We start from the raw sequence: 25678 nt of genomic DNA, 5'->3' as shown, positions 1-25678 counted from the left end.
CCCTTACCCCCTGTTCATATTCACCCACTACTTTTCCTTTTTTTTTTCCAGTCACATTCCAGTCCCCCCTCCCCCTCCCCCCTCCCCCCCTTCGCCCCATGACTACAAAATTTTTGACTCCCTTAACTATATGAATAATTTATTTATCACATCATATAGTTCTTCAATCTCTTCATCAGCAGCAGAGTTAATTGGCATATAAACTTTTACTACTGTGGTAGTCATGGGCTTCGTGTCTATCTTGTCTACAATAAATCGTTCACTATGCTGTTTGTAGTAGCTTATCCATGTTCCAGCTTTTTTTATTCATTATTAACTCTTTGCACTCCGTAAGGCAGACACAGGGCGGCTCTGCGCGCTCTTATTTAAATCCCCGCCACCTGGGCAGCAGTGCACCGCAGAGATTTGCGCGGATCTCTTTGTGGAAACAATGTGGCCACTGGCCAACAATTTGGGTACAAGTTAAAACAAACTGTGTGCTTTCTATCATATATTTACGTAAGCTTTTACAGTACAAAACTTTCCATTGTGTGGTATTTTTTATAACACTCTTCAGGGTGGAGAGCTGGGTTTCGTGAGCATGTTTCGCAGTGATACACAGTTTCACGCCTGCCACCTTTCTTTTTTCTGTTTGAGCACACTGCACAATCCTTATGCTTGTTCCCAGGACGCTTGTTGATAATGTGCAACTTTCCATTCAAGCGTTCCTTGTCATCAGAAGTTGAACGACGTCCTTGTTTCTGTCCTTGAGTTCTTTCTTCGGCAACTAATCCTCTTATAACACTTTTACGGAATGCTTTTTGAGACGGTAATGTCAAGTATAGGTTCTTGTATAGTAAATAGCTGTTTACAAGTCCTACAGATCGATCAACTCCACCCATCTTTGAAGTATAATCAATAATCACATTTGGTTTCTTTTTTTCTTCCCTTTCTTTTCTGTTTCTCCTTTCTATAAGTGACACTGAGTTATTGGCTTTTGTAGAAAGCATGAGAACTGTTCGTTTATCTTGCCATGCCGGAACCATCATTTTGTTCTCGCGGAGGCATTTTATTTCGTGCTTCCTTGGATGCAGAACTCCTTTCTTGATTGCAACTGGAAGGTTTTTGCGATTGGCCTGAATCGTTCCTGTGAGATGCATGTTCTGTTTCAACACTTGTATAAAAACGGTCAGTGTACAAATGATACCCTGATTGCCATGTAGCATTTCTGATATTAGCTAGCAGCTGAAGAACTATTCTCTCAGAAAAATTCATGTGTGGACAAATCAATGACTCAGTTGTTACAGCGCCAAAATATGGTATCAAACTGCAGATATAACCATTTGATGAATCTGAAATTACATAACTCTGAATCCCCATTTTGTTGGTTTTTGAGGATTGTACATTTTGAATAATACACAACCCTTGAACGATACTGTAGATTCATCAGCAGCTAAATACCAATATGGTCGATAAATTTCGAGAAACGTGCCAGACAAGTAATTCAGTACATTTGTCACTTTACTCAGACGTGACTGAACCTGACTGTTGACACGTGTAGCACTCGTCGGATTAGAAACATGAAGTGCCCAGAAAATTTGCACAAATCATCGGCGACTAAAACAGTCTGGAAAGAAGTTGGATGATTGTAACCATTCTCTTGAAAAAAAGTCCTGCAAGTTCTTACACTTTTGTAATGCCGTATTGAGTAGCACACCATGGAAGCGTTTCATTTCTTCCGTGGTAACATTTCTCCAGTCCCACCATGCAGAATGTTGTGGAAGTGGTGTCACTTTACGTATTTTTGATGTAGCATACCTATTCGTTTCATCTGCTGTTTGTTGAAATAGGTTATCTGTAAAAATTAATTGAAAGAATCCGACGGTCGATGATGAGACAAAACTACTTTCTGTTATAAAACCACACTTTGATTCGTCAAAAGGAAAATCTGTGAAGTCAGTGTCAGTGGCGCTCCACATTCGCCACGAATCCTCTGCTGAATCACTAGAAACATGCACATTGTCACTGTTTTCTTCGTCATTGTCACTCAAATTGTTTTGAAATGAATAACTATCATAATCAAAATCATTTTCACTCTCGTTTTCACTTAGAGATTGCTCTAAAAGATCTAAAATCTCTTCCTCAGAAAGGACAGTACGTGAAGAACTAGCCATTTCGAGTGTGTGGACTTGAACATAATAATTACAATCTTTGACTTAACACAGCTGCTACTGTTCGACACTGAGTTAACACTAGTTCTCCTAGATGGCAGCAATAATGCCTAGTAGACTCAAAATACATCTGAGAGCTTCGAAAAGTCGTGTCGAATGAGGCTCAACATTGGAGCGGAAAACAAATTTCGCGATGTCGAGTGGCACTCGACATTGGAGTGGAAAGGGTTAAACCCACTTCTGCATTACCGTTATTTGATTTTGTGTTTATTAACCTGTATTCACCTGACCAGAAGTCTTGTTCCTCCTGCCACTGAACTTCACTGGTTCCCACTATATCTAACTTTAACCTGTCCATTTCTCTTTTTAAATTTTCTAACCTACCTGCCCAATTAAGGGATCTGACATTCTACGTTCCGATCCATAGAATGCCAGTTTTGTTTCTCCTGATAACGACATCCTCCTGAGTGGTCCCCACCAGGAGATCTTAATGGGGGACTGTTTTACCCCTCGGAATATTTTACCCAAGAGGACGGCATCATCATTTAACCATACAGTAAATCTGCATGCCGATAGCAAAAATTACAGTGTAGTTTCTCTTTGCTCTCAGCCGTTTGCAATACCGGCACAGCAAGGCCATTTTGGTTGATGTTACAAGGCTAGATCAGTCAGTCATCCAGACTGTTGCCCCTGCAGCTACTGAAAAGGCAGCTCCCCTCTTCAGGAACCACACGTTTCTCCGACCTCTCAGTAGATACCCCTCCGTTGTGGTTGCACCTACAGTTCAGCCATCTGTATCATTGAGGCACACAAGTCTCCCCAGCAGTAGCAAGGTCCATGGTTCATTGGGGGGGGGGGGGGATATGTATAAGAAGAGAGAATATGTATGGGAGAAACAGTTTTCTAATGGTGTAAATGCTCTGATATTGTAGTGAAAACTGATTGCAAGATAAAAATAAAACAACATACATTTACAACAGAGTAAAGCTTAGCATTTTCTTTCTGGCAATCAGTTTTAACAGAAAATATGTACTTCGTCGTTTAAAAAATATATATAGCCTTTGTTCACATGAATGTTTATTAGTGTCCTGTAAAAATTTGAAGTAAATTGGTCAAGAACTTTTCAAGATTTTTGGTAACGATGGTTCCCTTTATATACTACATATATATTTGTATATTTTAGGATTAAAGGAGACCACTCATCGAAAAGCAGAAACATTGAGTTGTCAATGGACCCACATGAAAGAAAATTTGCTAGCTTTTGGAGTTATCCTTTGAAGTCCTAGAGGGGGGTGGGGGGGGGGGGGGGAGCATACACACACTCCTATGCTCCTGCATGGTGCGGGCTTGACTAACAGTGCCAGTGCTATGAGGGTCGTTCCGACCTTAATGCCTCCTATTTTTACTCAGGGAAACATAAATCACAACAACACAGTTAATAAAGCAATATTTCATTTACAGACTGCCAGTTTTCCACACAGTCACCACCATTCGTTACGCACTTTTGCCAACGATGAACCAGGGCCTGCATGCCGCACTTCAAAATCAGAACCAGCTGAGGCTAACCCCTTTCTTACAGCTTTGACAACAGCATCCGAGTCTTGAAAATGTTTGCCATGTAGTTCATCTTGCAGAGGCCCAAGGAGATGGAAGTCTGAATGTGTTAAATTGGGACTGTACAGTGGATGAGGTAAGACAGTCCAGCCGAATTTTACAATGAGTTGTGTGGCCGCAAAGCTGGTGTGGGTCCTGGTGTTGTTATGTTGCAGGTGAAAGTTGGTCTTCTTCTCTGGTCTTACCCTGGAAATTCCGGCTTTCAACATAGTCAGTGTCATCTTGTAGATTGCTGAATTGACAGTTCCTCCAGGCTCCAGAACATCCAAAAGAACCACACCCTGGCTATCCTAGAAAACTGTGCATATCACTCTGCCTGCAGACAGTTGTGTTTTGAATTTCTTCTTTGGCAGAGAATTCGAATGTCGCCATTCCATGGACTGTCTTTTAGATTCCGGGTCATAGTGGTGACACCATGTCTCATCCCTGGTGACAATGCTATTCAGAAAATTGTCACATTCAGTTTCGTATTGATCCAACTGGTCCTGACAAATTTCCATTTGATGAGTTTTTTGCTCTTCTATAAGCATCCGCGATACCTATCTTGCACAGACGTTGCGATAACTGAGATGTTCTAACATTGTTTCCAAGACATTACAGCTGACATTTAGCTCGGCACACAATTATCAGGTTTTTTTCCACCGATCAGAACAGATGAGTTGATCAAGATGCTCCTCATTGAGAGAAGTGGTAATTGTGCAGGGTTGACCCGGCCGTGGCTTGTCATGCACACCCTTTTCACCACCTAGAAAATGTCATACCCATTGCCTCGCATTGCTCACGTCTATTATATTGTCTCCATACGCAATTAGCAAGCGACGATGGATTTCAATTGGTGCAATTTCTTCAGCAGTGAGGAATTCAATCTCACATTTATACGCATGTCTATACCAGACTCCATTTTGAAACACTCCTCTGCTGGTGCCAATACCACATACAAAGGAACCACCTGAAAATGAAAGAGGAAGGTTCAAGCTTTAGCACTGCACCAATGACATCTGGCGCGGACATCCAAAGTCACCACAAAAAAATAGGAGGCATTACTATGAGAGCAACCCTTGTATTTTTCAGCAGGTGGACTGGTTATGGTGGGGATAGTGTGTTGGGATGGGTAGGAGGAGAGGGAGGCAGGGAATGGAACTGGGGGTGGGTGGATAGCAGCTCGGAGGGAGCTAGCAGTTTGCTGGCTATGAAAGTGGGAGGGAGGCGTGGCAGGTACTCGGTGGTTATATTGTAAGTGCGGCTACTCGCTGAGGTCCAGAGTGGGCTGTAATTATTGTATGGCAGTGAAACTTGGTTGATGGCTTAATGTGAAACCAATTTACTCTGGAAAAAAGTAGTTCCAATTTTGGCCACCAGGTGCAAATCTAGCCCTGTGAATTCGAGAAAGACGTATAGAAATGTTTGCAATGTAATGGATTAGAAGTGGGACGTGGGCAGAAAAAATGAAACGAGTGAGAAAGGCATAATGTTGCTTTTATTTTTAACCACCACTCACACAGTTTGTTCAGTATGGGCACAGGAGACGTTGACAAGATGCTGCATCCGAAAAATGACATGGTCAGCAGTTGCTGACAGCAGTTTCAGTGGAATCTGAGCAACAGGTTCCAGTATATTGGCCTTTAAATCTGGTAGAGGCTGAACGTGTCCCTGGTAAAAACATTATTTTAGATATCCCCAGAGCTAAATGTCACATAGATTCAGATCTGCCCCATTTTGCGTGAAAGTGCTGGTTTCCACACAGTTGCACTCTTCGAAAGCAGGAATAAAATGCCATACAAAGTAGGGCTCGATAACACGCAGAGTCGTGGTACACCTGAGAGGCCCTTTGGGTGTATTCTCTTGAAAGAACAGTGGACTGAGACTGAAGATGCTTGTGAATTTGTACCACAGAGTCACGTATGACGAGTGTAATGGCTCTTCACACACAACACACAGTTTAACAGTATCCCAAACTCGGCAGTTCTGTGTATTCATTACACCCTGTAGTGTAAAATGTGACTCATCACTCCATAGAATATTGCCCGACCACATGTCGTCAACTTCAATCTGTGCCAGAAACTGAAGAGCGAATTCAGAACATTGCAGCAGATCATGAGGTTTCAGTTGCTGAATCATCTGGATGTTATACGGGTATCAGTGTAAAACAGACTGCAAAACATTCCAAACCTGCGGATTTCATCTCTTCAGTAAACGATACTGTCAACCTGTACCTGTACCAGCCCATATTCTGCAATTTTGTTTGTTGAGATGGAGATGGAAATGGGCATCGTTTGTCCACAGAATGTTCTATGGGCATGCATTGTCCACATCCATCTGAGCAAGGAATTCCAGAGCGAATGTTTGTCTTACTGGCAGGTCAAAAGGAAGTAACTTCTGAACATGGATGATTTTGTATGGCTAACAGTGCAGAATGTTTCATAGGATCTTATGCACCATGCTCACAGGTGTGTCCAGCATTCAGGTAATTTCCCATGCACTGCATATTTGTACACACCTCTTGACCACTCCCACAGTTCTCTGGCCACATCTTCAACAGATGTCGGATCAACTGCTTTCCTCTCTCTGCCACATTGCACATCAAAAGAACCTATCTTTTCGAATTTTGTAATCATTATCTCCAGACTCTTTGCAGACATCAGACCAATGCCTTTTTTTCATACCCTTCTACAGCGCTCTAGACTCACAATCATATTCTTGGTAAAGAGATTTAGCTCAGCGCATGATTCTTTATGGAAATAGTCATGTTGGATGTCTCAGACGCAAACTGAAGAACAGCTGTGTGTTGCGTGTCTGTTGGTTTGCATATTCTGACACTTAGAGCCCAATGTATTGATGAGATTATTATTATTATTGTTTTCCGTGATGTTTCCCCATGTGTCAGTAATATACTGCCCAAATTTGACATGTTTCTGAGGAGTGGGTCTCTTCCTACTATGTTTTGCAACTGGAACATTAATTATGGACATTCTATTTATAATGAGAAAGAATATACATGACAGTTTTTAATTATGGAGACGTTATATCTAATAAGAGATAATATACATGGGAGGAATAGTTTTCCTGATGCTTTAAATGCCCTGCTATCATAGTTAAAACTGATTGCGAGAAAGAAAAGACACACACACACATTTTCAAATAGAGCACAGCATGACACTGTCTTTCTCACGGTTGGTTTTAATAGAAAACCTGTAGATTCTTGTTTTATAAAAATACAGCCTATGTCCATTTGAATGTTTGTTATAGTAGCATGTAAAAATCTTTGTTATAGTATCATGTAAAAATCTAAAGTAAATCAGTCAAGTATTTTCTGAGATTTTTGGTAATAATATTTACCCTTTCTAATATGTACAGTATTTATGTATTATATATATAAAAAGTGTATGGCCAATATCTGTCCGAATGCCCATTAGAGTGTCATTTCCCCTTTTATATATTAGATATACAAGGTGGTAATAAACAGTCTGAAAAGTGTGTAAGGGTGTTGCAGGGTAGATTGTGTTGATAAATAATTGTTAAGAAAAAGAATTGACACATTGTGCCATTTACGAGTTAATTAGCATTGAAGTTAGACAATCAGGCCATTGCACACACAAATTCAAGTGGCCGCCAGAGATGGTTCCACCAAACTTGTCCTTCATTTGGTTTCCTAAAACTGAACAAGAAGGCAATACAAAACCTGGACATGAGATGGCAGTAAGGATCGAACCGGAGTCGAAGACCGAACAGTCTCATGCACTATCACTTAAACTATGAGAACAACTGACACTAATTGTATCCGGTGGGCTGCTTGAATTTTTGTGCGCAATGGAATGATTGGCTAATTTCAATGCTAATTAACTCGGAAATGGCACAGTATATTGATTTTTTTAATAATTGTTTTTCAGCACAACCTGCTCTACAATGTCCTTACAAGCTTTTAAGATTGTTGCTGACCACAATGTATATTTATATATTATATATATTAAAATATATAGCATATGTCCTTCTAAATGTCCATAAGAATATCATGTAAAAATTTGAAATTAATTGGTTAACAGTTTTCAAGATTTTAGGTAAGAATGTTTCCCCTTTATACAGGGTGTTTCAAAAATGACCGGTATATTTGAAAGGGCAATAAAAACTAAACGAGCAGCGATAGAAATACACCGTTTGTTGCAATATGCTTGGGACAACAGTACATTTTCAGGCAGACAAACTTTCGAAATTAAAGTAGTTACAATTTTCAACAACAGATGGCGCTGCGGTCTGGGAAACTCTATAGTACGATATTTTCCACATATCCACCATGCGTAGCAATAATATGGCGTAGTCTCTGAATGAAATTACCCGAAACCTTTGACAACGTGTCTGGCGGAATGGCTTCACATGCAGATGAGATATACTGCTTCAGCTGTTCAATTGTTTCTGGATTCTGGCGGTACACCTGGTCTTTCAAGTGTCCCCACAGAAAGAAGTCACAGGGGTTCATGTCTGGCGAATAGGGAGGCCAATCCACGCCGCCTCCTGTATGTTTCGGATAGCCCAAAGCAATCACACGATCATCGAAATATTCATTCAGGAAATTAAAGACGTCGGCTGTGCGATGTGGCCGGGCACCATCTTGCATAAACCACGAGGTGTTCGCAGTGTCGTCTAAGGCAGTTTGTACCGCCACAAATCCACGAAGAATGTCCAGATAGCGTGATGCAGTAATCGTTTCGGATCTGAAAAATGGGCCAATGATTCCTTTGGAAGAAATGGCGGCCCAGACCAGTACTTTTTGAGGATGCAGGGACGATGGGACTGCAACATGGGGCTTTTCGGTTCCCCATATGCGCCAGTTCTGTTTATTGACGAAGCCGTCCAGGTAAAAATAAGCTTCACCAGTAAACCAAATGCTGCCCACATGCATATCGCCGTCATCAATCCTGTGCACTATATCGTTAGCGAATGTCTTTCGTGCAGCAATGGTAGCGGCGCTGAGGGGTTGCCGCGTTTGAATTTTGTATGGATAGAAGTGTAAACTCTGGCGCATGAGACGATACGTGGACGTTGGCGTCATTTGGACCGCAGCTGCAACACGGCGAACGGAAACCCGAGGCCGCTGTTGGATCACCTACTGCACTAGCTGCGCGTTGCCCTCTGTGGTTGCCGTACGTGGTCGCCCTACCTTTCCAGCACGTTCATCCGTCACGTTCCCAGTCCGTTGAAATTTTTCAAACAGATGGGAACTTGCTCTTCAATATATCCTCTCTTCCCGTTATCCACCAGGCCTCAATCTCCGCTAATTTCAAGTTGCCGCCATCATACCTCACCTGTCATTCAACAACATCTTTGCCTCTGCACTTCTGCCTCGACTGACATCTCTGCCCAAACTCTTTGTCTATAAATATATCTGCTTGTGTCTGTATATGTGTGGATAGATATGTGTGTGTGTGCGAGTGTATACCCTTCCTTTTTTCCCCCTAAGGTAAGTCTTTCCGCTCCCGGGATTGGAATGACTCCTTACCCTCTCCCTTAAAACCCACTTCCTTTCGTCTTTCCCTCTCCTTCCCTCTTTCCTGATGAGGCAACAGTTTGTTGCAAAAGCTTGAATTTTGTGTGTACGTTTGTGTTTGTTTGTGTGTCTGTCGACCTGCCAGCACTTTCATTTGATAAGTCACATCATCTTTGTTGTTAGATATATATGAGGGAAACATTCCACGTGGGAAAAATATATCTATGTGGGAAAAGCGAAAGTTACATATATATATAAAAATAAAGATGATGTACTGACCAAATGAAAGCATTGGTATGTTGATAGACACACAAACACACACACAAAATTCGAGCTTTCGCAACCCACGGTTGCTTCATCAGGAAAGAGGGAAGGAGAGGGAAAGACAAAAGGATGTGGGTTTTAAGGGAGAGGGTAAGGAGTCATTCCAATCCCGGGAGCGGAAAGACTTACCTTAGGGGGTAAAAAGGACAGGTATACATTCGCGCGCGTGCACACACACACACACACATACATATCCATCCGCACAGATACAGACACAAGCAGACATATGATATATTTAAAAATATATAGCTTCAGTCCATCCAAATGTTCATTAGAGTACCATTCAAAAATTTGAAGTAAATTATTCAAGTACTTCTCGTGATTTTTGGTAACAACAGTAAACTGATATCTCTCTCTCTCTCTCTCTCTCTCTCTCTCTCTCATAAGAACCATCAGGCGAAATTTTTCTGATGTGTCAGCAGATATTTGCAATTTTGTTTTTGCAGTGTGTGGCTGGAGTCAGCCCAAACAAAATACTGCTCTTCTTGTCTTGCATGTGATGCCCAGCATTGACAAAAAAGCATTGGTTTGCTTCCTGTTATAGAAAAAATTGTTTTTTAAGTGGGATATTATGTGCCCAATTGGTAGAGTGGCCCAAAGTTAGTCTAGTGTGATATTCGTTTTAATGATGTTATTGACAGGAACAGTGAAACATGAGGAATAATTAGTGCTCCAGCAGTGACAGTATTGCCCTGGAATGTGCTGACTGCTACCGCCGTGCAGGAGCTTTGCTCATTTGCTGCTGGAGTGCTGGCTATTCTTTGTGTATTATGGTCCCTACTAATACATAACAATAAAACAAATACCACATGAGACTAATTTGGAGCTGCACATAAGGTTCAGCTTTAAAAATATTTTTGTTTGTAATGGGACGTGAGAAGACACTTTCCATTCGCTCTGGGCATAGCATGAGAGACGTGATGAGGCATATGTGTTTGGGCTGACTCCAGCTACACATTGCAAAAACAAAATTTAAAATATCTGTCAAAACATCAGGGAAAATGCATGTGATGACTCACAGGAGAGAAAAACTGTATATTCATATATTATATACTTTTAAAAAGTGGCACTGCAGTAGATATGTAAAAATATGCATATTGAAATGCAACGTTGTGTCAAAATTTCAAAGCAATTAGTGAGGAAATTTCAGAGATTTAAGATTTCGAACAAATGAATATTTATTTACGTAGATTGCTTATAGATTATAGCTGTACCAAATGTTTTAGAGTGCCAGTGTCAGCTGTTTAACATTTTGGTCTATTCTGTACTCTGTAGAAAAAAAAATAGATATTTAAGGAATAAATCATGCTGCTCATGTTAAATATAAATTCAGAAAACCTTGTGACACAAAGAAATTTATATTGCTGTTTATTAATGGAAAGTAAGTAGCAGTTAGTAAAGAAAAGCAAGAAAGTTATGTTCAATGGGGGAATTAGAATGATGATTCTTTCGAAAAGGGAACTGCTGAATTCCGGAGTGAAAATAACTAAACACAGTGGTAATAATTGCAAACACACACAATTTACTCTATATTTCATTCAAGTTTCAATAAGGGATCAGGAAAGGGAAGGTCTCAGTCATGACCAATTGTTAAAAACCATCCTGAAATTTGTCCTGAGTCATTGAGGAAAACCAATATCAGGATGGCTGAATCCAGTAACAAAGTCTATATTCTTGTATAAAATTTTTTGGTTGTTCGGACCTCGTCACATCGGAGTTAAAAGTCAAGCTTTTCAAGATTATTACCTCCTTCTTCTTCAGGAGATGACTGCTTGCTGGGAACAAAGTCCACTTCCTTTAAAGCTTGACAAGCTTGAATGCCACTACAAAAGGAAGCAGATAATCTTCTTCTTACGAAGAAGTTGGTGATAATCTTCAAAAGCTCAAATTTTAACTCCAATTTGATGCACTCTAAACACCGAGAAGATTTTATACGAGAATGCAATGTGAAAGTCTTCGATGTTGAGTCTGGATTCTCTTTGCCTGAACAGCTTTTGCACTTCCCATTCTGTTTTAATGATTTACAATTGTAATAACACTATCAGTCTAACTTGCATTTTGCACTCAGTTCAATGCTCTGTTGCATTTAAGAAAAAGCAGAAACCCTTATTTTTGTGAATGTCATAACTTTGCCCAAGACATTAACACAATGTGGCTAGTTACCCTGTGCGAAACAGTAAAGTAAATTCTTCCATCTTCTCTCAGTTATACTTTATTCTCATTTCGTTTCTGAATCAGTACTTCTACTTCATTACCCCTCTTTTCACTACTTGAGTTCTGTTATGTTCCTCTTTCTCTGCCTCTCGCATTACTTCCTCACATGCCCATAGCTGCCACTATCCTCAGTTTAAATGTGCTTGACTCTAATCTCTCTTCATTGTCAAGTTTTTCATGAACTAAAATAAACTTTGTTTTTTTTTCCTACTGTTGCTACTGGTGTGTTCCACAAATTATGTTGTTGTTACTTCTGGTGTTGTATTCTATATAAAATGTAAGTATTTTTACAATCCTCTTCTCTGTGTCATTATGAAAATTGTGTACAATTTGTGGAATGTCTGGTTAGTTGTAAGAGATGGCATAATTGTCCTAATCTGGCTAGAATAAAGAAAAACAGTTATTCATAAATAAACAGAATTGTCTGCTAGTTACTTATTTTAATGAATTTATCCCATAATGTGACTGAGTAGACATAAAGTATTGATGTTGGGAATAAGAGTTTGTAGGAGGGGAGTCTTCAACTTTGATTTAAAAACTTGCAGTTTGTTATTAACAGCCTTCACACAAACAATGATTTTATATTAAAGTTAAATGATATATTATTCCTTGTACATGTCTGTTTACTGAAGATCATTTCTTCTGTTTGATGAGTATTCTATCACCACATACAAATTGCAGGCTTTTTCAATCTGCGCTTTCTCACCTTGCGGCCAGTATATCGCAGGAGCTACAACAGGTGGTGACATATGTATCTGGAATGTCAATAGTCAGTCCAAAGTTGTAATAGTGCAGCATGATCAGACTGTGTGCATATGTGGGCTGGTGTGGAACCCTTTGGGCAATGGAGAAATAGCCTACTGTGATTTCACTGGTCAGCTGGGCACAGTGGAGGACTGCCTACCAGTGGAGGAAGCTAAGGTGAGTGCAGAAAGTAGGGGACTCCGATGGAAATTGGAGAGAATATGATTAGTAGTAAAGAGATGAAAGAAAGAAAGTTGTCAGGAATGGCACATCAATAGTCCTCGCTTTGGGTTATATATATATTTTTTTTCTTATAGAGGTATTATTAGTCCTTTTACCTGTGGATTGTCAGTACTTCTTACTTCCATTTGAATCATTCTACATCTTATGCTTTGTTCCTTCTGTCCATAGGAACTTGAATTCATCATTTAGTTAAGCGTTTTGTCAGATTGTGCACATAAGTGATTTTAGTCAGCAGGGCATTCTTGAATTAATCTATTCGTTGACCAGTTGTTTCATACCAGACTGCCCTACAAAACTTTTATATAGGACATTTTATTATGTAAGATAATTAATTCTGATCTAATTTTAATATAAATAAAGTTAATAAATACTATTTTATGATGATGGTACACTTGCGATATTGATTTGTTTTTCTTGTAAAGGGCTATGGCCACTTCATTCACACCCTGTGGGTCCGGGGGTTAGAATAGGCCCAAGGTATTACTGCCAGTCATAAGAGGTGACTAAAAGGAGTCTCACATGTTTCGGCCTTTCATTTTTCAAAATTTTCCCGAACGACGAGCCAATTGGGAAAGGACGCCTTACATGGTGCATAGTGTCCATTGTGCGCTGAGACGTCTCGCATCCTTTGGCGACATGGATCTACACTTCCGCTCATTCTCCAGCTCTTGGGTGAGGTCACCCTCCTGGGTGCGTTTTCCTGCATCCACTGTGCAGTATTGCTTTCTGCACTGTCGACGATGATGGACTTCTTAGCCCTTTTGCGCCTGATATCCAGCACGGTAGCCAGTCCGTTGTGCTGGGGCCGCCTTGCACCCTGTTGGTTGTAGCCCCCTGACCACACAGTGATCACTCTGCTGATGCCTGCACTTTTAACTCCCCATGTATGCCAATGAGTAGATGCCCGTCACCCTGGGGCATCGGGACTCCCGGCAATGGCCATCCTGTCAGGTGGCCTTTGCTGTGGCTGGGTGGCATCCATGGGGAGGGCCTCTGGTTGGAGTGGGTGGAGGACATGCCATGAAACATAGTACATCATCTCTTGCTGGTGGTCAAACACCAGCAGTCTCTAAGCGGTCAAGGTCTAACTTCAGTGCTAAGGAATACGGCCCCAAATCTTGCCCCCCCCCCCTCCCCCCTCTCCCTCCCTCCTGGCCACACCATGGGATGAACGCCAAGCTAAGGATGGCAGCGAAGCTTATTCGCCCCTGTACCTCATATGTACAAGTTCTTGCCAATGAAACCTCAGTTTTTGGTGGAGCATTTAGAGGACAAGTTGGGAAGTGGAGGGCTTGTCCATAATGCGTTCAGGGTCAGTCTTGATCAAAACAGCATCTTCTGCCCAATCACAGGTGCTACTCACATGTAACAAACTGCAGGATGTTTCTGTTTCCATCGCGCCCAATAAGAGCTTAAATATGGTCCAGGGTATCATATTTCACAGGGACCTTCTTCTGCAGTCTGAAGATGATATATCCGCCAATTTAGAGTGGCGAGGTGTCCATTTCATCCTGCGCATCCACCAGGGTCCAAGGGATAATCAGGTTGCCACCAGTGCCTTCATGTTGGCCTTCGAGGGTTACACATTATCTGAGAAGGTCAAGGTGATGGTCTACCACTGTGACGTGAAGACATATATCTCTCCCCTGATGCGATGCTTTAAGTGCTGGAAGGTCGGCCATATGTCTTCCTGCTGTACTTCCAGTGTCACCTGTTGAGATTGTGGATGTCCTTCACATGCGAATACTCCCTGTGCCCCGCCTCCCTTGTGTGTTCAACTGCAGAGAGCACCACTCACCTTGCTCACCTGACTGCGGGATTCTCCAGAAAGAAAGAAAAATAATGGAATACAAGACCCTGGGGCGGCTGACCTACACTGAGGCTAAGAGAAAATATGAGAGGCTACATCTTATGCATATGATGTCAACCTACGCCGCCTCTACGACAACGGTTCTACCATCTTCCGTTCCGCCATGTACAGTTGGTTATCAGAGCTGTCAGACTCCATCTGCTCCCTTGATGGTGGGGGCCACTTCCTTCCCTGTTGCTCCTGCACAAACTACTTCAGGAGCAAACCCCCCCCCCCCCCCCCAACTATCGGGGACGTCAGCTCCCACTTCTCAGCCAGAGAAGCGTAAGTCCCTCTTCGGCTCCTCTCGCCTGGAAGAGATCCCTTGGGTTACTCCCTTTCCAGGTTCCCACCAGTGGCAAAGATGACACATGCCAGTGGCTGAAGCAACCACAGTTAGCTGGTCGTAAGGCTTCATGGTCCTCCTCAGTCCTTGAGACTGAATCAGTGAAGCCCTCCCAGCTGGACAAACCTAAGGAGCAGTGAGAGAAACCTAAAAAGAAAAAGACTCCCAAGAACCAAGGCACTGCGGTGGCACCCTCACCACCACTACCTACAAGTTCTGTGTCAGAGGATGAGGTGGAGATTCTGGTGTCGGCTGAGGACCTATATCTTGCTGGTCGCTCAGACACAATGGATGTCGATCGCAAAGGTACTCATCTGGTGGCAACAGGTGACCCTGAGGTGTAGACTGCCTCATTGCATGTTTCATGCCTTCCCAGTGATCAAGTAATCCTCCAGTAGAATTGTGGCGGTTTTTTCCACCACCTGACTGAGCTATGCCAATGCCAACTGTTAAGCTTTAGACCTGCTTTCTACATTGCCCTCCAGGAAACCTGGTTCCCGGCAATGCGGACCCCTGCCCTCCACGGCAATAAGGGATATTACAGGAACAGTATGACTGTTATAGAGTGTCAGGTGGAGTTTGCATGTATGTCCTAAACTCAGTATCCAATGAACTTGGTCCCATTCAAACCCCTCTTGAAGCTGTGGCTGTCAGGATAAGGACGATGCAGGAAGTAATTGTCTGCAATGTATATCTTCCTCCAGATGGTGCAGTACCCCTGAAAGTATTGTCTGCACTGATTGATCAACTCCCTAAAACTCTCCTATTTTTGGGAGATTTTAACGCACTTAACCACATGTGGGGGTGGCGCCGTGCTTACTGGCCGAGGTAAGAAGGTTGAAAATTTACTCTCACAACTCGACCTCTACACATTTCAGTGTGGCGCATGACACATATTCGGCCATTGAACTCTCGGTTTGCAGTCCTGGCCTTCTCCCATCTATTCACTGTAGAGCACATGATGACCTGTGTGGTAGTGACCCCTTCCTCATCTCCCTGCCACTCCCCCAGCGTCATGCCCCCGGACGCCTACCCAGATGGGCTTTAAACAAGGCAGACTGGGAAGCCTTCACATCTGCTGTCACCGTTGAATCTCCCCCACTTGGTGCCATTGATGTTGTTGTTGATCAGGTCGCGATCGTTTCTGTGGTGGAAAATGCAATCTCTCGTTCTTTAGGGTGCCCCCAGCGAAAGACAATCCCTTGGTGGTAGCTGGATGTCGCTGAGGCAATTAAAGAGCATTGGCAAGCTCTCCAGCGACATAAGTGACACCCTTCCCTAGAGCACCTAATAGCCTTTAAGTGGCTCCATGCCCACGTTCGCCAGCTTATAAAACGATGGAAACGGGAGTGTTGGGAGAGGTATCTGCCGACCATTGGGTGCCATATGTCACCTTCCCAAGTCTGGACGAAGATCAGACATCTTTTTGGATACCGTACCCCAGCAGGTGTCCCTGCCATTAACTTCAATGGCGTGTTATCTACCGACGCACACATGATTTGCTGAGCACTGTGCTCGAGCCTCTGCGCCAGAGAACTACCCCTCAGCCTTTCGCACCTTCAAACGGTGGATGGAAAGGAACGTCCTCTCGTTCACTACACGCCACAGTGAACCCTATAACGCCCCATTTACAGAGTGGGAACTCCTCAGCGCCCCTGCTCATTGCCCCGACACAGCTCCTCGGCCAGATCAGATCTGCTTTCAGATAATGAAACATCTCTCGTCTGACTACAAACGACATCTCCTCATCATCTTCAACCGGATTGGGTGCAATGGCACCTTTCCATCACAGTGGTGGGAGAGCACCATCATTCTGGTGCTCAACCCCGGTAAAACCCTGCTTGATGTGGATAGCTATCAGCCTCACCAACGTTCTTTGTAAGCTACTTTAACATATGGTGGTGTCGGCAATTGGGTTGGGTCGAGTCCTGGAATCACGTGGCTTACTGGCTCCATGTCCGGGTGCTTTCCACCAGGGTCACTCTACCACTGATAATCTTGTGTCCCTCGAGTCTGCCATCCAAACAGATTTTTCGAGACACCAACATCTGGTTGCCATCTTTTTTGACTTATTTAAAGCATACGACATTCCGCAGGGCTCCGTATTGAGTGTGTCTCTATTTTTAGAGGCTATTAACGGTTTAGCGGCAGCTATAAGGCCATAGGTCTCACCTCCTCTGTATGCGGGTGACCTGCATTTCGTACTGCTCCTCCAATACTGGTGTTGCTGAGCAGCACCTACTGGGAGCCATTCACAAGGTGCAGTCATTGGCTCTAGCCCGCAGCTTCCAGTTTTCAGCCATGAAGTTGTGTGTCATGCATTTCTGTCGGCATCACACCATTCATCCAGAGCCAGACTTTACCTCGATGATGATCCACTCAAGACATATCGATTATTAGGACTGGTTTTCGATGCCTGATTGACTTAGCTACCTCACCTTCGTCAGCTTAAGCAGAAGTGCTGCCAGCATCTCAATGCCCTCCGCTGCCTGAGCAACACCAACTAGGGTGCAGATTGCTCTACGCTGCTGCAGCCTTACAGAGCCCTTGTTCAATCCTGCCTTGACGATGGGAGTCTGGTTTACGGTTCATTGGTGCCCTCAACGTTACAATTGCTCAACCCAGTACACCACTGTTGTGGTCGCCTAGTGATGGGAGCTTTTAGAACGAGTCCAGTGACCAGTGTCGTGGGGGAGGCCAGAGTCCCTCCATTGAAGATTAGGCGTGCACAACTGCTCGCCAGTTATGTTGCACGCTTTCGTAGTTCTCCTGCGCATCCAAATTACCGTCTCCTTTTCCCAACCACGGCGGTTGATTTCCTGCAATGGCGGCCCGTGTCAGGCCTTAGGATTGCAGTTCGTGTCCGGTCCCTTCGTCTGAACTGGAGTCCTTACTGTTACCAACTCTCCTGGAGGTCCATTCCTGTACATCTCCATGGTGCACACCTAGGCCGCAGATTCCTCTGGACCTTTCGCATGGCCCTAAGGACTCTGTTAACCCTGCAGCTCTCCGCTATCACTTCGTCTCGATTCTTGACATGTACCGAGGCCATGAAGTGGTTTACACCGATGGCTCAATGGGTGATGGTCACGTGGGCTTTGCATATGTTCATGGAGGACATACTGAACAGCACTCCTTGCCAGATGGCTGCAGTGTTTTCACTGCAGAGCTGGCGGCCATATCTCATGCTCTTGAGCATGCCTGTTCATGCCATGGTGAGTCATTTCTCCTGTGTACTGACTCATTGAGAAGCCTACAAGCTATCGACCAGTGCTACCCTCGCCACCCTTTGGTAGCGTCCATTCAGGAGTCCATCTATGCCGTGGAACTGTCCCGTCGTTCAGTGGTGTTTGTGTGGATCCCAGGCCACATCGGAATCCGAGGCAACGAACTTGCTGACAGGCTGGCCAAACAGGCTATGCCGAAACCTCTTCTGGAGATGGGCATCTCCATAACTGACCTGCTTTCTGTCTTACACCGCAAGTTCTTTGGCTTTTGGAGACGAAATGGCTTAACAGTACGCACAACGAATCTGTGGAAGTCTTCCATGAGGTCCTCTTGCAGGGAATCAGGTGTCCTCTGCTGGCTCTGCATTGGCCATACATGGCTAACGTATGGTTACCTTCTCTGTCGTGAAGACCCAGCTCAGTGTCACTGTGGCTCCCAAATGACAGTCGTCCACCTCTTGCTGGACTACCCACTTTTAGCTGCTGTGCGGCAGACTTTTAACTTTCCCAGCACCCTACCGTTGGTGTTGGGTGACAGTGCCTCAACAGCAGCTTTAGTGTAATGTTTTATTCGTGAGGGTGGGTTTTATCATTTGATCTAAGTTGTAGGGCATGTCCTCTGTCCCTCTGTGTCCTCCACCCTAGTGCTTTTAGGGTGGAGGTTTTAATGTGTTGCAGAGTGGCTGGCTTCTCTTATTTCTTCTCATGGTCAGCCAGCCATGGTAATCTGCTCTCTTATTTTGATCTCTTCTACATGTTTCTTATGCCTCTCTCTGGTTTTCTTGTCCAATTTTGTCCATTTTAGTATTTGATGCCCTTCTGTCAGTCGTGTGGTTTCTCCTTTATTCCAGTTGTGTTTTGTATGTGTCGATTATTTTACTCCAACCCTTGTGAAATTATTTTAATCGGAATGAGGGACCAATGACCTAGCAGTTATGTCCCCCCTCCCCACTCCCATCTTTTACACAAACCAACCAACCACTTCATTTTTAACTATTAAGCCAGTTGTGTGTAATGTGTGTCTTAATTATTTCAGGTTACAGAAATCGTTAATGGTATACCTGCTATTGACAGGGTATTTGAAAATGAAGAAGAAGATGATGCAGAGAACGTATTCTCTCTTGAGAAGATAAAAGCATCTGTTGCTGTACCAACACAAGAAGGCAGTACCCTAGGAGATGAGTTAGATATACCTGATGCTTGTAAGTTTCCCAGTCGTTCAACAATTTTATAAACTGTTTGTTGGCTCAGTGCGACCTTTGACTTGCTATTTCTGTTTGCTCTTGTCTTGATTTGACATCAGACTATTTGTAGACAGCATTTCCCAACAACTTTCTCCTAATATATACTTATCACTGTAATAACTTCCATAACTGTGTGCCTTTGAGACACATGTACATACTCTCAATCTGGTACTGATACTATCACAGCGAACTTACAACAATGAAACAGGATCTGGAAATTAAACAGTTTATGATTAACACTGCAGGGTGACAAGCTCACCGCACTCCCTAGCTGAGGGTGCCTCCCTGCCCCACCTGTAATCTTGGGTCCACCAGTGGTGGGTAAGGATAAGATTCAGTACTTTATGAAGTGTCAATATCTGTATCCTTCCATACTCTAAGTGTATAACTCATAAGTTGTGTACATGCCTCTTTATTTGGTGCATTTAGATGAAAAAATGAAACAGGTATAGATAATCAGAAATGAAAGTAGTGATGTGAAGGAAATGTCTCTTTATTTGGTGCATTTAGATGAAAAAATGAAATAGGTATAGGTAATCAGAAATGAAAGTAGTGATGTGTAGGAAAAAGTAACTGTTTATGCTTCTTGCAGTGACAAGTGTGAGTACCCAAATCCAGGTACGTAGGGAAAGTAACAGCTGTTTGAGATTTTACACTCTTCATAATTCGTCTTAGCATATGCCCTTAGTTCTCCACACATCTACACTGACTTTCCCTTTCTCCACATACGTCTCTGTGTCATCACCTGACAGTGTTGCCCCTTCTTTCTTTTCAATCTTCGTATTATTTGATGTAAATAGTTCTATGTGTTTGTGTATTGTTCTTATTGTGTTTCTTCTCACAACAGTAGATGATGAAGATGATATCGAGAGCAAGAAAAGTACACTTGCGAAGGCTGATCTGCTAGATGTTGTTTGTGAAGTTCAAGCACCTTTCCAACCGTCATCATCCCCAGTCCATCTTCAGCATAGATATATGGTAAAATTTTTATATCTTCCTTTATAATCGCATATTTTGTGGAAGCAGTGTATGTATAATGTGTTCAACTTTCAGGTATGGAACTCTGTTGGTATTGTTCGTTGCCACGACACAGAAGAAGAAAATTCAATTGATGTGGAGTTCCATGATACATCAGTTCACCATTCAATACACATGCCCAACTTCCTGAAGCACACACTTGCAGCCTTGACTGAAGAAATACTTGTACTAGCTTGTGAAGCTCAGGAAGAATCCAGCAGGTAAGATTGAAGATCAATTAGAGTAGGCAAGAGGAGTTTGATATGGGAGTTAGTAAATGTAAGTTTAGTAATCACTTCTCGCATTTTTATGTTTCTTTATATGTGTGTACTAGTTGTATGCCCATGCTTCACAACGGAAGTTAAAGAAGGGTCTTTGCATACTGTCACTTCTTAGCGTTCTGTACCTCAGTCGGTAGGATTACTTTGTCAGTAAATTCATTTTTGCTAGCCACAAAGTCAAATATGAATAAAACATATCAAAAGAAGCAAAGCAATATCATTAAGTTTTTAATACACAAAGCGAAATCAGTAAATATGGATATCCCAGCCAAGTAAATTCAGTGTTTGTATTCTTAAAGATAGATTGTGGTGCTTAATTATGTCACTGAGGTAAACTTTTGAAAACTGAGGTAAAAAAATCATTGAGGTAAAAAAAAGCTAACAGCATCATTATTGGTTCTTTAGTCTAATATGAAACCACTAGTATGGTACAGTTAAGGTAAACATCCAAACTATTGAGCTGTGCAGACTCATAAAACTTTAAATTATGGTATTTTCTTTACATGATCTGATTTTGATTAAATAAAGCCTATACATTGGCCAAGCTACTCTCATGTTACCTCTGAAAACCCTATGCAAATTTTAGTGTGTTAAAACAGGAAGACTTTAAATTACAATATCTTTCTTTTCTGTGATCTAATTTTGATGAAATAAAGCTTACACGTTGCCCCAAGCGATGTTCAAGTTGTCTGTGGAAACCCCAAAAAAATTCGTGTGTTAATTTTGGAGATTAGCATGTTCCAACAGCCAGACACAACGGTTAAGCTTTTTTGTATTGGTATAGATGAAATGACTTCATGCATTGGGTTTGAGTTACTATCTGGGGCACAGTTTCAGTTGTCTCTACATATTCATCGCATTTTTTTATGTATATTCACATTTGTAAGTCCATTTTCTTCTTCACTTAAATCTATAATGCAGTGTATCTCTAATAATATTACAGCTACTATTGCCATAAAGCTAAGTTGTCATTGACCAGAAGGATAGTTTGAACACTGTGCATAGTCCTGTTGGAGACACACTTTTTTAAATCATTAGCTTCTGATGTATATACCACATAACCAGCACAATATTATATCTTGTAATTCGATAGATAAAAAATCTACTCTCCAAGTGGTGGCAGTAGAACACACATATAAAAGAAAAGGTTTTGTACGTATGCAAGCTTTCAGAGCAAGTGGCTCCTCCTTCTGGCAGAAGGATTGAAGGGGAAGGAAGAGGGGTGAAGGAAAAGGGCTGGAGAGGTTTAGGAGAAGGGGTAGAGTTCATAAAACTCATCTAGAACCCCAAGTCAGGATAGACTTCTCATCCCGTCTGGTAAGTCTCTCCTGACCAGGGGTTCTGTGTGACTTCCAAACTGTACCCGTTTTCCTAAACCCCTCTAGTCCTTTTCCTTCACCTCTCTTCCTTCCCCATTCAATCCTTCTGCCAGAAGAAGGAACCACTGGCTCCGAAAGCTTTCATATATAAAACAAAGATGATGTGACTTACCAAACAAAAGCGCTGGCAGGGGTCGATAGACACACAAACAAACACAGACATACACACACAATTCAAGCTTTCGCAAGCCACGGTTGCTTCATCAGGAAAGAGGGAAGGAGAGGGAAAGATGAAAGGATGTGGGTTTTAAGAGAGAGGGTAAGGAGTCATTCCAATCCCGGGAGTGGAAGGACTGACCTTAGGGGGAAAAAGGACAGGTATACACTCGCACACACACCCATATCCAACCGCACATACACAGACACAAGCAGACATTTGTAAAGGCAAAGTGTGAAAGCACCCACGTGATTTACCAACTGACCTGCCTACACTGTGAAGCTTTCTATGTGAGAATGAGCAGCAACAAACTGTCCATTCACATGAATGGACACAGGCAGACAGTGTTTGTTGGTAATGAGGATCACCCTGTGGCTAAACATGCCTTGGTGCACGGCCGGCACATCTTGGCACAGTGTTACACTGTCCGGGTTATCTGGATACTTCCCACTAACACCAACCTGAACTTGCCCTTCAGTATATCCTCTCTTCTCGTTACCTACCAGGCCTCAACCTCCGCTAATTTCAAGTTGCCGCTGCTCATACCTCACCTGTCATTCAACAACATCTTTGCCTTTGTACTTCCGCCTCGACTGACATCTCTGCCCAAACTCTTTGCCTTTACAAATGTCTGCTTGTGTATGTGCGGTTGGATGTGGGTGTGTGTCCTTTTTTCCCCCTAAGGTAAGTCTTTCCGCTCCCGGGATTGGAATGATTCCTTACCCTCTCCCTTAAAACCCACATCCTTTCATCTTTCCCTCTCCTTCCCTCTGTCCTGACGAAGCAACCGTGGGTTGCGAAAGCTTGAATATATATATATATGAGATCCAACTCCCCAAGACACTATCCAAATTGAACCCTGCCTGGAACAGTTCCGTCCTCCGTCACAGCGGGACCCACCTCCTCTTCCTCTAAAACACCCTCTCCAAACCTTCCAGGAATTTCTGACTTCCAGCCTTGCCTCTCAATCCTTCTTAAAAAAACCTTAAGCCTACTCTCAACATCACCACTGCTGAAGCCCAGGCTATCCGTGATCTGAAGGCTGACCGATCCATCGTCATTCTTCCGGCGGACAAGGGTTCCACGACCGTGGTACTTGATCGTCGGGAGTATGTGGCTGAGGGACTGCGTCAGCTTTCAGACAACACTACTTACAGAGTTTGCCAAGGTAATCCCATTCCTGATGTCCAGGTGGAGCTTCAAGGAATCCTCAGAACCTTAGGCCCCCTACAAAACCTTTCACCTGACTCCATCAACTTCCTGACCCCACCGACACCCCGCACCCCTACCTTCTTCCTAAAATTCACAAACCCAATCATCCCGGCCGCCCCATTGTAGCTGGTTACCAAGCCCCCCTTCTTCCTAAAATTCACAAACCCAATCATCCCGGCCGCCCCATTGTAGCTGGTTACCAAGCCCCCACAGAACGTATCTCTGCCTACGGAGATCAACACCTTCAACCCATTACATGCAGTCTCCCATCCTTCATCAAAGACACCAACCACTTTCTCGAACGCCTGGAATCCTTACCCAATCTGTTACCCCCAGAAACCATCCTTGTAACCATTGATGCCACTTCCTTATACACAAAATATTCCGCACATCCAGGGCCTCGCTGCGATGAAGCACTTCCTTTCACACCGATCACCTGCCACCCTACCTAAAACCTCTTTCCTCATTACCTTAGCCAGCTTCATCCTGACCCACAACTTCTTCACTTTCGAAGGCCAGACATACCAACAACTAAAGGGAACAACCATGGGTACCAGGATGGCCCCCTCGTATGCCGACCTATTTATGGGTCGCTTAGAGGAAGCCTTCTTGATTACCCAAGCCTGCCAACCCAAAGTTTGGTACAGATTTATTGATGACATCTTCATGATCTGGACTCACAGTGAAGAAGAACTCCAGAATTTCCTCTCCAACCTCAACTCTTTTGGTTCCATCAGATTCGCCTGATACTACTCCAAATCCCGTGCCACTTTCCTTGACGTTGACCTCCACCTGTCCAATGGCCAGCTTCATACGTCCGTCCACATCAAACCCACCAACAAACAACAGTACCTCCATTATGACAGCTGCCACCCATTCCACATCAAACGGTCCCTTCCCTACAGCCTAGGTCTTTGTGGCAAACGAATCTGCTCCAGTCCGGAATCCCTGAACCATTACACCAACAACCTGAAAACAGCTTTCGCATCCCGCAATTACCCTCCCGACCTGGTACAGAAGCAAATAACCAGAGCCACTTCCTCATCCCCTCAAACCCAGAACCTCCCACAGAAGAACCCCAATAGTGCCCCAGTTGTGACAGGATACTTTCCGGGACTGGATCAGACTCTGAATGTGGCTCTCCAGCAGGGATATGACTTCCTCAAATCCTGCCCTGAAATGAGATCCATCCTCCATGAAATCCTCCCCACTCCACCAAGAGTGTCTTTCCGCCGTCCACCTAACCTTCGTAACCTCTTAGTTCATCCCTATGAAATCCCCAAACCACCTTCCCTACCCTCTGGCTCCTACCCTTGTAACCGCGCCCGGTGTAAAACCTGTCCCGTGCACCCTCCCACCATCACCACCTACTCCAGTCCTGTAACCCGGAAGGTGTACACGATCAAAGGCAGAGCCACGTGTGAAAGCACCCATGTGATTTACCAACTGACCTGCCTACACTGTGAAGCTTTCTATGGGGGAATGAGCAGCAACAAACTGTCCATTCGTATGAATGGACACAGGCAGACAGTGTTTGTTGGTAATGAGGATCACCCTGTGGCTAAACATGCCTTGGTGCACGGCCAGCACATCTTGGCACAGTGTTACACTGTCCGGGTTATCCAGATACTTCCCGCTAACACCAACCTATCAGAACTCCGGAGATGGGAACTTGCCCTTCAGTATATCCTCTCTTCTCGTTACCCGCCAGGCCTCAACCTCCGCTAATATCAAGTTGCCGCCGCTCATACCTCACCTGTCATTCAACAACATCTTTGCCTTTGTACTTCCGCCTCGACTGACATCTCTGCCCAAACTCTTTGCCTTTACAAATGTCTGCTTGTGTCTGTGTATGTGCGGATGGATATGTGTGTGTATGCGAGTGTATACCTGTCCTTTTTTCCCCCTAAGGTAAGTCTTTCCGCTCCCGGGATTGGAATGACTCCTTACCCTCTCCCTTAAAACCCACATCCTTTCGTCTTTCCCTCTCCTTCCCTCTTTCCTGATGAAGCAACCGTTGGTTGTGAAAGCTTGAATTTTGTGTGTATGTTTGTGTTTGTTTGTGTGTGTATCAACCTGCCAGCGCTTACATATTCTCTGGCAATCACTTGGTTAAGTAAATTTTTTACCTATCCAGTTACATTATGTTGTCAGAAATTGATTATTTTTGTCACAATATTATATAAGTAGTACATTTG

At 43.4% G+C, this 25678-nt stretch overlaps 1 protein-coding gene across 3 annotated transcripts in view; it reads left to right on the top strand.

The window, feature by feature from the left end:
• Positions 1-25678, top strand: part of LOC124595578 (WD repeat and HMG-box DNA-binding protein 1) — a 200119-nt gene that overhangs the window by 55228 nt on the left and 119213 nt on the right. For 2 of the 3 annotated variants that reach the window (XM_047134369.1, XM_047134367.1), the window contains 4 exons: positions 12463-12702; positions 19227-19392; positions 20282-20412; positions 20488-20672. In XM_047134369.1, coding sequence (XP_046990325.1) covers positions 12463-12702; positions 19227-19392; positions 20282-20412; positions 20488-20672 — 722 coding nt within the window. The remainder of the gene's footprint in view (positions 1-12462; positions 12703-19226; positions 19393-20281; positions 20413-20487; positions 20673-25678) is intronic. The other variant, XM_047134368.1, reaches the window with a different exon arrangement.

Source organism: Schistocerca americana, chromosome 2 (genome assembly GCF_021461395.2).
Source record: "Schistocerca americana isolate TAMUIC-IGC-003095 chromosome 2, iqSchAmer2.1, whole genome shotgun sequence".
Classification (NCBI taxonomy): domain Eukaryota; kingdom Metazoa; phylum Arthropoda; class Insecta; order Orthoptera; family Acrididae; genus Schistocerca; species Schistocerca americana.
The sequence above is the reverse complement of the archived record's forward strand: the minus strand, read 5'-3'. Positions and strand labels throughout refer to the sequence as shown.